General features: G+C 34.7%; 2 protein-coding genes across 4 annotated transcripts; one reads left to right on the top strand and one right to left on the bottom strand.

Moving 5' to 3' along the window:
* Window positions 1-4,320: 4,320 nt before the first annotated feature.
* On the top strand, window positions 4,321-8,019 carry LOC127105213 (protein NLP9). Of its 2 annotated transcripts, XM_051042376.1 has the most exons (6): window positions 4,321-4,531; window positions 4,617-5,628; window positions 5,721-5,765; window positions 5,846-6,592; window positions 6,678-6,801; window positions 6,910-8,018. In XM_051042376.1, the coding sequence occupies exons 2-6, from the start codon at window positions 4,717-4,719 to the stop codon at window positions 7,827-7,829; spliced, it is 2,748 nt and encodes a 915-aa protein (XP_050898333.1). In that variant the 5' UTR covers window positions 4,321-4,531; window positions 4,617-4,716; the 3' UTR covers window positions 7,830-8,018. The 2 variants fall into 2 exon arrangements, with proteins under 2 accessions (XP_050898333.1, XP_050898332.1); XM_051042375.1 differs by lacking the exon at window positions 4,321-4,531 and having other exon boundaries at window positions 4,563-5,628; window positions 6,910-8,019.
* A 153-nt stretch (window positions 8,020-8,172) lies between these two features.
* On the bottom strand, window positions 8,173-11,433 carry LOC127105214 (uncharacterized). 2 transcript variants are annotated; one of them, XM_051042378.1, is made up of 7 exons: window positions 11,296-11,433; window positions 11,090-11,191; window positions 10,943-11,005; window positions 10,820-10,850; window positions 9,009-10,719; window positions 8,717-8,807; window positions 8,173-8,481 (listed from the first exon to the last, which is right to left on the bottom strand). In XM_051042378.1, the coding sequence occupies exons 2-7, from the start codon at window positions 11,167-11,169 to the stop codon at window positions 8,445-8,447; spliced, it is 2,013 nt and encodes a 670-aa protein (XP_050898335.1). In that variant the 5' UTR covers window positions 11,170-11,191; window positions 11,296-11,433; the 3' UTR covers window positions 8,173-8,444. The 2 variants fall into 2 exon arrangements, with proteins under 2 accessions (XP_050898335.1, XP_050898336.1); XM_051042379.1 differs by lacking the exon at window positions 11,296-11,433 and having other exon boundaries at window positions 10,941-11,005; window positions 11,090-11,108.
* Window positions 11,434-12,117: the final 684 nt, after the last annotated feature.

Raw genomic sequence — 12,117 nt, 5'->3', positions numbered from 1 at the left:
ACATTCAGTTTTAGTGAAGTTTACATTTAGACCTTGGTCACACAGTTGACTGATGCTTATTAGATTTGCAGTCAATCCCTTAACAAGTAGGACACTGTCAAGGTCAGGAACTCCAGGGCAATCAAGCTTACCAATCCCCTTGATTTCACCCTTTGCTCCATCACCAAAGGTTACATAGCTTGTGGCATGAGGATGAAGGCCAGTTAGCAGGTTTTTGTTTCCAGTCATGTGTTTGGAGCACCCATTGTCAAAATACCAATCTTCTTTGGCTGAAACTCTGAAGAAAGTGTGAGCTATCAGACTTGTAACATCAGTCCTAGGAACCCATTGCTTTTTGTTGACAGGTCTGTGATGTTTGGGTCTAGGTTGATGATGAGCAGGACTAAGATAACCATATAACTTATAACAGAAAGGCTTTATGTGGCCAAATTTTCCACAGTAATGACATCTCCATCTTTGGTGTTTCCCTTTCTGTTGTCTTCCTTTATGATGTTGTGACATATGTTGTGACATCTCAGGTTTGCTATCAATATGACTGCACTTAGGTTTGGATTTAGGTTTGCCACCAGTGTAACTGCACTCACGCTTAGATTCATTGAACCCAATACCAAATTTGTCTCATATTATTTGTCCAGTCTGGAGAATTTTGTCTAAGGTGTCAGATCCATTGTTTAGCATTCTTACATACTTGGTCATCTCATCCAGTTTAGAATTCAAGAATACAACTTCAGTCTTCAACTTGGAGATGGTTTCCACATGTTCTGCCTTCTCATTCTCCAGCCGTGCCATCACTTTCTTCTGGCTTTCAACTTGTTGACACACTTCTGCACTTCTATGACACAACTTTCTGTAGGTAGTGGCTAACTCTTCAAAGGTTACTTCATCATCACTTGAGTCTTCATCAGAACCCCATCTTCTAGTCGAGGCAGACACACGATTAGCAGACTCTTTTGTTTCACTTTCATCGGACCAAGTGGCAGCAAGACTCCTCTTCTGTTTCTTGAAGTAGGTTCCACATTCAGTTCTAATGTGTCCATACCCTTCACATTCATGGCACTGAACTCCTTTTCCTTCTTTGGGCTTTTCATCTGACCTTGTTCTTCTTCTAACATTGTTGGATTTACTTATGTCATATGAGATGTTCTTGACATTAGCCTTAGATCTTACATCCATTTTTTTCATAAGTCTATTGAACTGTCTTCCCAGCATTGCTACATCATTAGACAGATCTTCATCAATATCTTGACCACTTTCCTCCTCTTTTTCCTCAATGTTTGACATGAAGGCTATGCTTTTGACTTTCTTTTCAGATCCATCACACATTCCCATCTCAAATGTTTAAAAGGATCCAATCAGCTCATCAACTCTCATATTGGAGATGTCTTGAGACTCTTCTATGGCTGTCACTTTCATGGCAAATCTCTTAAGGAGTGACCTGAGTATTTTCCTCACTAATTTTTCATCTGACATCTTCTCACCCAGGGCTCCTGAGGCATTAGCAATTTCAAGGATATTCATATGAAATTCATGAATATTTTCATCTTCTTTCATCCTTAAATTTTCAAACTTGGTAGTGAGCAGCTGCAGTCTAGACATCTTCACTCTAGAGGTGCCTTCATGAGTGGTTTTGAGAATGTCCCAAGCATCTTTAGCCACCTCACAGTTGTTTACCAATCTGAAGATATTCTTATCTACTCCATTGAATATAGCATTCAATGCTTTAGAGTTCCCAAGGGCTAAATCATCCTCCTCCTTGGTCCATTGTTCTTCATCCTTCTTATCAGTAGTAGCTTCTTCATCCTTAGTAGCTTCTACCATTCGAGATTTTAGGTGGTCTATGAACAGATCCTCCATCTCTCTCTATAGTACCAGAAAGTAACGTCCCTAGATCTCACCCAGAACCAGAGCAGGATGCCTGCTCTGATACCAATTGAAATTCTGGTATCATATATGAGATGTCGAAGGTAATGTCACGACACTAATATCTGAACAATACAAATAGGATAAAAGATAGAGAACAATAATGCAAGAGACACAAGCAATTGTTAACCCAGTTCGGTGCAAACTCACCTACGTCTGGGAGCTACCAAGCCGGGAAGAAAATCCACTAAAAAGAATCAGTTCAAAGACTCTCAGTAAACAACAAGTTACAGTCTTCTCACCTAATCTCTACCCGTGTGACTTCTACCTAAGAACTCTTAGATATGAGATCCCACTCACTCCCCCTCAATCACGCCAGTGATATAAAACAAGAATTACAATGAAAAAAAGACACTCTTCAAAGACACACACTTGATCTTACTTAACAGCTTCAATCAAGTAGACACATACTCATGCTTAAAAGCTTTGAGTGACAAATTACAACTCAAAAATCAGACCAATTCAATCATCTATGGATGAATTGAATGACTTACAATTCACACGACCATACAAGACTAAAACCTTTATTCTCTTTCAATATTTCGTTCGTTATTTCTTGTGTATCAAATCAGGTTTTCCATGTCCTTTTTATAGAAGTGTTTGGCTGGGCTTGGACATCATAAAACCCTAAAACTATTTTTCATTCATATCTTCTCATGATAGTTTATTAGATCTCTTTGGAAAATAAGTTAATCTCGTTGTAATTACTGATTGATAGCGTGTTTAATTATATCTTCAATCATACATAGATTTGCATTAAAAACGCAATCACATAATACATAACATTCAGACTGAATGTTCTGTATACAGATGTCATGACATCGGGTCTGACATCTCAGTAAAATCTTGCATAATCACATTTTAAACATCCAGCAGGTACAAGATATCTTATGTTAAGACATCACATGTGACAACTTGTGAACACTCTTGGTTTTACCAAAATTGTTGTCAACACTTAGACCCAACACAATCTAAACATATACACTTAAGTGCTTAGAAAATATGAATGAATCTTTCTAATAATATAAAATTTATGCACAAAGATTCATGACTTAAAGTTTAATGGATATTTGAAAATATGTTTGAATTTTACGAATTTTAATGTATGAAAGAGGTGTATTGAAATCTGATATGAAATGCTTTAAATACATGTCTTGAAACTCCTATGAATAGGTTCATATGAATGGAGGGGTTCCATGAAAGTTTCCCTTGCAAAGCACTGACATTGGTTGATGAAAAAGTGCATGTTTTCATGTGGTAATCGATTATTGAAAAATGGTAATCGATTACCATCAGGCAACAACTATATTTTTGAATTTTGTCTGCTAGTAATCTATTACCAAAAATTGGTAATCTATTACTGGTAATCTATTACCAATATGTGGTAATCGATTACCACAGAACAATGGTAAAAATTTTAAAAATGGTAATCTGTTATCAATATCTGGTAATCTATTACCACGTAGTTTTAAGAAAAGATTGTTCCAGTGCATATAAAGTGTGTTTTTCAAATCTTTTCAAAAGGTATGCATATGATAGAAATAAGATGTAGTAGAGGATGTTTTTCTGAGCATTTTAAAGTGATATAACATGAATTGTAATCCAACCTTAATCATGATCAACCATCTTGATTCTTTCCTTTGATCTCAAAGCATATGATTACTTGATCTTTATTGAGATAGACATCCCATTTTTTCTTCTTTAATAAACTTTTGTCTTCATCAAAATATAACTAAGATAGATGATTGAAATCTTCTTCGTACATTGTACTTTCGTTGGCTTGCCTATGAGTCTCTACTTATGTACCATACCTGAGCGAGTCATGTGCTAGTTTAGGTATATCTAAGATTATTTATTTCAAATTTACTCGTAATCAGGACCGGCCTAAATAGAATATTTATCACCCTTAAAATGTGATTAAAAAAAATATTTATTATTTTGTCATAATTAAATGGTAACAATTTTATATTAATCTTTATTGATCTCTACAAAATTGAGAGGACTGTGGTTGTTACCGACTAAATTAGATTAACAAACTCGTAAAAAGTTTTTTTTACATCTTTATCTTATAAAACGTGTAATTCTGTTGTTAAGATGATTTTGTTGATATATAATACTCATATTACTCTTTAAACTTTAAATGCAGTTCAGTCTGTCTATAAGAATTTCAATACTCTAACTCACATAAATTGATATGATTAAAATTAACAATAATAAATATTTTTCAGTCAATAATAAATAAATTTACACCCAAAAAGAATCTATAAATAAGCATAAAAATATGACCGTAGAGTACGGATGACAAAACATAATCACTAGGAGTCAACTTTAAGGTTCGAAAATGATTAAAACAACTAATTAAAAACACATCATTCCCAACATCAAATCATTATCAACATCCTTAATGTGTCACCAGAATATTTTTATGCTTGCTTTTTTTTCTTCATAAAATATCATTGTCTAGCCACTTGATTCTATTTCAATCCAGGTGGTTTATCACTTCTATTTCAACATATATTAATCAATTACACAAATCCGAAAGCAACATATCCTACATTAAATACATATTATGTTTATGTTTTATTATTCTCTACAAACACAAATGATTAAGGTAACAAACTAACTATGAAACTTCCGTACACTTAGTACCTTTCTTTTTATAGAAACTATCTAACTTTTATGCTACATTGTTTCAGTGAAGGAACTTGCCATATATGGAGCAAGGATTCAACCTTTCAGGTTTTTCTTATACTTAATTTCATTCGTTTTATTTCAATATCAAATTCAAGTTTGAAAATGGAAGATCAATTTTCTTCAAAGGAGAAAGGAATTAGCTTCTGGACACCACTGGATAATGGAATGAAAGGTTCAACAGCTTCAGATGATATGTTTAACAACATCTCTGAGCTGATGAACTTCGACAGCTACGCCGGTTGGTGCAACGGTTCGTCGTCGATAACGGATCAAACTCTAACTAATGATCTTTCATCATTTGCATATTCATCACCTCATGATGGATTGAATTTAGTTGAACATATTGATGGTTCATTTTTCATGACAGAAAGTGGTGGAAGTTACAATGTTATGGATTGTGAAAAAGTACTATTACAACAAATGGAAACTCAACTTGAGTTCTTAGATAATGAAAATGAAACAAATAGTAATAATAATAATAATTTAGATTCACAAGAACAAAATGGTTCATTTGATATGTGCAATTACATGATATCGAAATCGCCTAGTTGGTCACTTGATGAGAGAATGATGAATGCTTTATCATTCTTTAAGGAATCAGCTGGTGGAGGAATATTAGCCCAAGTTTGGGTACCGATAAAATACGGCGACGAATTCGTCTTAACTACTACTGATCAACCATATTTGTTAGACCAAAAGCTTGCAGGTTATCGCGAAGTGTCGAGGTCGTTTACGTTTTCTGCGGAAACGAAAACGGGATCTTGTTGTCCTGGACTTCCCGAACGTGTCTATAACTCGCATATTCCTGAGTGGACCTCTAATGTTGGTTACTATCATAAATCTGAGTATTTAAGATTAGATCATGCAATTAGTCACGAGGTTCGCGGTTCAATTGCGCTTCCTGTATCTGATATGCACTCTGAAGTTTCATGTAGTGCTGTGCTAGAACTTGTTACTACAAAGGAAAAACCGAATTTCGACAAAGAATTAGAATTTGTTTCGCATGCACTCCAGGTTGGTTTTTTCTTTTGCTACTTGTTGTAAATTGTGTAATCTTCAACTACTAAGAAAAGTAACATTTTCTGTGTTTTCGTGACTTTTCGCAGCGTGTGAATTTAAGGACTATTACGCCTCCGCGACTACTTCCACAGGTATTTGTTGATTTCTGAATTTCTGATTTATGTTTTTTCTGAATTTCTGAAGTTCTTAAGAGATTCATTTTTTTATGCAGTGTGTGTCAAATAACAAAAGAGCTGCATTAACCGAGATAACGGATATATTGAGAGCTGTTTGTCATGCGCATAGATTACCACTAGCACTGACATGGATTCCGTGTTATTATACTGAGGGAAAAGGCGAAGAATCTGAGAAAATACGAATTAAAGAAGGCCATACGAAAAGTTCTGATGAAAAATGTGTACTATGCATTGAAGAATCGGCTTGTTATATAAATGATAAAATGGCAGGAGGATTTGTTCATGCGTGTTCTGAACATCATCTTGAGGAAGGACAAGGTATATCTGGAAAAGCTCTTCAATCAAATCATCCGTTTTTCTATACCGACGTGAAGGCTTATGATATTAGTGAATATCCGCTTGTTCATCACGCGCGAAAATATAACTTAAACGCTGCGGTTGCAACTAGGCTAAGAAGTACTTATACGAACGACGAGGATTACGTCTTAGAATTCTTTCTTCCTATCAATATGACAGGGAGTTCAGAACAACAGCTTTTATTAGACAATTTGTCGGATACTATGAGGAGAATTTGCAAGAGTTTGAGGACAGTTTCAGAAGCCGAACTAAGAGGGTTAGAAGGTTCTCAAGATCGGTTTTATAAGGAAAATGTCTCGGGTTTTTTTCCAATGTCTAAGGGAAGCTCTCAGATAGCATTTACAAGTGATGACCATGATTTATTTCAGATGTCATTGAATGAAATTAACCTAAAGAATAATGGAAATCAAGCTACTCATAGTCAGGTATATTTCGACCGAATCTTCTCTTCTTTCATCCTCCATTTTTAGTGTTTTTCGAAACCTAACATTTGAGTAACTGTTATTATAGACATTCAGTGGATCAAGAAAGCTGGCTGAGAAAAAGAGAAGTGCGGTAGAGAAGAATGTTAGCCTGAGTGTTCTGCAGCAATACTTTTCTGGTAGCCTGAAGGATGCTGCAAAGAGAATCGGGGGTGAGACATCGTCGATATTTGCGAAAATAGTTTCTTTATATTATTAACTCAGCTTATTGTGATGGAAATTTAGTCGATGAAAATTTCATGAATTTTTTCTTTGAACAGTGTGTCCAACAACTCTGAAGAGGATATGCAGGCAACATGGAATCTCAAGATGGCCATCGCGTAAGATAAATAAAGTGAACCGTTCGTTGAAGAAAATACAAACTGTTCTTGATTCTGTCCAAGGAGTGGAAGGAGTGCTGAAATTTGATCCTCACACTGGTGGGTTTGTTGCAGGAGGATCAATCATCCAACAGATTGGTACACATAATAAAGCTCTCGTGTTACCTGAGAAAATCTCGGTAGAGAATTCAGCCGTTAAGTTGGAGGATGATGGTGTTCTTATTTCAAATTTATGCGAGGAAGAATTGAAGAAAGACGATGTTTCTTCTGTTGACTGTATTCCAGATTCAACATCATGGCTTTGTCCTAAACAAAACTCTATAGATTCTGTTCTTGAGATAGAGGAAGATCGATGCGATTTGAACAATAGTAGTTTGCATGATATTAACTCGAATAGTTCATTCACATTGATTGAACTTGGTTTGGATGAAGGAAAAGGAGTTGAAGAACATAATAACCCTACTTCTTCAAGCATGACAGATTCATCCAATGCCTCAGGACCAATGGTGCATGGAAGTTCATCAGGCTCTCAAAGCATTGAGAACCAAAAGCACTCAAAAGTCAATTCAATTTGTGTTGACAGCGAGTCGAAGTTCGCTGTCAAAGCTAACTTTAGAGGCGATACTATTCGTTTCAAGTTTGATCCGTGTGTAGGTTGTTTTCAACTATACGAAGAAGTTGCAACAAGGTTTAAGTTACAAAATGGATCGTTTCAACTCAAGTATCTAGATGATGAAGAGGAATGGGTGATGTTGGTGAATGACTCAGATTTGAAGGAATGTGTGGAAGTTTTGAGTGATATTGGCACACAATGCGTGAGGTTACTCGTTCGCGATATTCATAGCAGTAATAACAGTTGAATATTTTACTCAGATTTGTTATAGTATATGAAATGATGCATTGCTCAGTTAACAGAGAAAAGTTTATTCTCTTATATGGCTCCATTGGTTTGATTTGAATTAGTTTCTATAAGAACATGTGATTATCATTAGTTTTTACAACACAAGTGGGAGTTTAAGTTGAGACCACCCCATAGTAATTTTCGTTTACAATAATACCTCTATATCTCATTAAACAATTTGAAATTTTGAATCATGTATACAAAAATAACATCATCAATGAAGGAATAGAGTAGTCTGATTTTAATCAAATGGTCCAGATTGTATGATTGTGTCAAATGCAAGATTTCATTAATACATGGTATTAGAATACAAAAAATATATATATCATTGGCACTATGAAAGTCTTACATTTCTTAAAAAAAGAAAATCCTGAACTAGCTGAAGCTTTGCCCCCTATATGAATAAACAGAATAGAGCTGTTTAATTTTACATGAAAATGTCTACTAATTAAGAAGTTGAAAAACTATACACTTTACAAAGTAGAACTCATAATTTGGTGAACTAGATCCATATATGTAAAACAATCTCAAAATGCTCTTTCTCTACTTGAACATGAAAGCCTGAGTTCCATTATCATAAGTCCATCAATATCTTCAGTCTTTCCATGCTACTGCAGTGTCCAAAACACATGAGTTACTCATTCTCATAGACGTAAACTTGAATGCCCAAAAAATAAAACCACCTAATATCTTTGCTATGAATCTAAGTTGCACTTCACAAAGATGCAAATGAGTAAAGCTTAATTAGAAAAACAATATCATGAGATTTTTTATGACAGAATCATGCATGTTATTATACGCAACATTTCTTGTAATGCTACCATAATTGAGGAACGTAACAAATACCTATCTGGAAACGAAGGAATGAGCTCTTCAATTACTCGAACAATACCCGGGCCTCTTGTACGTTTCTTAGATGATGACTGTTCATTAGTTTCTGCATGAAATAAAGCTAGATGATCAATGCTGACAGCACAAGCATTAATTGATATGTTTATACCAAAATACTAGTTTAATATCATTCACAATATATTAAAATAAATCATAACACTAAGCTAAATAAAATACGTAGTAACATATGTCCATACAACATTTTGTGGATAAATTGGTTGTAGTGGTAGTAATGGATTTTCAGTACCTTTTGCTTCTTCAATTTGCTTATCACAATTGAGGTATGACCTCTTGCTCAAGTCTAAGTTCAGGCCTTCAGCTACGGCAAACTCTTCAAACAAATGACCTATGAGATTATATGCAAGCATAGCTGTCTTATCACAAGCATCTTGGGTAGCAAGGTATTGGTTCTTACGTGCAATGTGCTTGGTGGGCGGGGGTTCCATCTCCTCACAGAAATTAGATGTATCTCTTGGATCAACTTTAGTGTAAGATTCATGAAATTCATGTCTCTGAACAATATTTTCACCTGATTCTTTGTCAGGTGAAACAACTGAAGAATCATAGTTTTTCCTAGCCTCTTGGCATTGGTTAATATCTTTAGTGTTGAAAATTTTTGATTCCAAATTTATTGTATCATAGTCCATAGGTTGAAGCTTTTCAGAATCAATATTCAACCTTTCCTCAGTCATAGTGGTAGAAGGATGGACCCCAGATGGTATAAAATCCCCAACACTTTCTCCTTTGTAGCTTGAATCTGCTGGGCTGAATGATCCGTTTTTAAATTGTCTTTTATCAAAAAGTTGACTATCATCGTCATCCTTATCACTATCCCTGTCACTCTCACTGTCATCACTTTCTTCTGATTGCTCCATATATGAATCCATAAAGTCCTGGTCAAATTCACAGTCGGGCAACAAGTCTTGAATAATTTGATTTGTCTGAGCACTCACACTTAGTATGCAGTCAACTTCTTCTTCAATATGCTTCTTATGGACTGTTATATCGCGTGTGCTTTTATTAGAACACTTACTGATAACATCTAGGATCTGCAATAAAGACTTAGGAGTGATATCCATATCACTGCACTCAAAAAGAAATTCAGTCAAAAGATTTACAAAAGCTGTGCGTAAGCTCTTATTTGTTATTGTAGCATTTGGTTCTATAAGAAGCTGTAAATCTCTTAGCACTTTCAACGGCACTACTTCCTTTTTCTCAACAGACCATATAGCATTCAAAATATCACTCTGCAGGGACATCACTTCAGGCGAGAATCGGTAAAGTTCTTCTAAAAACGTGCTACCAAAACCAAACATTAGTTTTAGTGATAAGTCTGCTACTGACATAGCTTTGGCTAATGGCTTTTGAAGCTCATTTCCTTCATCGAGTTTTAAAAGCATCTTCCTACAGATTTTACCCACTAGTTTGATCAGATGGCGTCGTCCCCATCCGTGTTTGCACGGTTGCAACTGAGGCACCGGTGCTTTAATTCCTTTAAGTTTCCTACGCATTGCAATCAAGGTTTGGGACGGTAACTTTTCAAGTCCACATAAAACCTTCACTGCAGCAGCATGATAAAATTGGGACTCGGATCCAGGTAAAAGCTCACACCTATGACGAAAATGTTGAGGATTGTTGAGAAGTTGAAAAAGCCGTTTACGAGTTTCCAGATGTTGGTCATTATGTCTTTCGCTACCCAGATCACTAGAAAGAGAATCTTTGATAATCTTCTTGAAACTACCTCGAGTTCTTTCATACTTGGCTGTGTCCCCGCTAACTATCATTGCAAGAGAGTATAAACCCTTGGTGGTCAAATTATCAAGGCAGGACAATATCAACCTTTTTAAGTTTGGTATTTGGTCGAAACCAATATCATCCCTCGGGATAGAGTCCTCTCTTTCAATGTAGTGTGCTCCAAAAGCGCGTTCAACATGAGTTCTAACCGACTCATAAAACATCTGAAAGGATCATTAGATTATCATTTATGAATTTATCATTCAAATCTTCAAAGAGCTCTGCAAGCAAAGAAACTCTGATAATACAATAAACAAAACCTACATCATCTTTTCTGAGTAACTCCGGCAAATACCTGTAGATAGAAAAAATTTAAAAATAAATAAAACAATTGATCAGAGTGAGTGAAACATGGTGAGTAAATTATTGAACAAATGAAGCGCACACCGATGGCGATTTTCCTTCAACTTCTTCCTCTCGCGTTTCGTGATAGGTAATCCTAACAACCACCTGCACCAGTGACATGACATTTTAATGTATTTAAAATTAGTGAATATATGTATTATCAGAGAATGAAACGAAAATGAAGGTAACCTCCTCTTGAGTTTGATTCGTTTCCCTTGGCGTTTAACGTCTTGCAAAATAGAAAATAAATCTGTTCTACCAAACTTCATAATTCAACTGAACTGATTCAACCTAAGGAAAATATACAGAGAATGAGAGAATGTAAAAAATAGAACTGCATTCTGATTACGGTTTTCGCCATTGTTATGCCTCAGAGAAAACAAATTAGGTTATACCTTAACGATTTGGATGATTCGAGATCGGAGGCACGCGCCGGAGGAGGAGGATAGGTTAGAGGTGCGGGAGGAAGAGAAATTTCTCTGCTCACAGAAACCCTTACGGTCACGACGTGAAAAAGGTTTCTTTAGTCTCTATTTTTATTTTAGAAAAGTTCTTTTATTCTATGAGTTTAAATTTAATTATTAATATTTTAAAAATAAAATTTTAATCAATTAATAAATCATATTAAGTTTGATAAAAATAGTTAAATGATTTTTTATACTATATGAATATGTAAACTAATATAAAATTTGATATTAATTTTTAGTTAAAGAGTATTTTTTGTCTTATTAAAAATAAAAAATATTTCTAACTTGGCTTTATCTTATATTTATGAATAACAAACTCAAAGGGTGTATAACAAATTGAAGGTTATCCTATAATATATGGATTTCAATTTCCATTTCTTAAAATCAAAGAATTAATCTTGCATCACTAAATTAGTTGTCTAACACACAAGCTCCCAGGTTCCAATCCCTTTCATTATCAGAGTAAAAAAATGATAAATTCGTTGATATTTTTTTGGTTGGGTATGGTTTCGTTTAGTATAAATAAATTTAAAATTTTAATTTATTTTAAATAAAATAATATTAAAGCATAGTATAGTATTAAATATTATTGTTTTTTTATTTTATTTTTTATAAAAGGAATGAAATTACACAAGAAATAGAAAATGACACTTGGGCTCTAGACTCGTTGATGCACTCTGGGTGATCCGGTTTAGTTTTAATCATATCAGATAAATAAACCCTAGCTAACATGTGAGCATCGTTTGCTTC

This window comes from Lathyrus oleraceus, chromosome 7 (assembly GCF_024323335.1).
Source record: "Lathyrus oleraceus cultivar Zhongwan6 chromosome 7, CAAS_Psat_ZW6_1.0, whole genome shotgun sequence".
NCBI lineage: Eukaryota > Viridiplantae > Streptophyta > Magnoliopsida > Fabales > Fabaceae > Lathyrus > Lathyrus oleraceus.
This window is presented reverse-complemented; position numbering and strand designations above follow the sequence as displayed.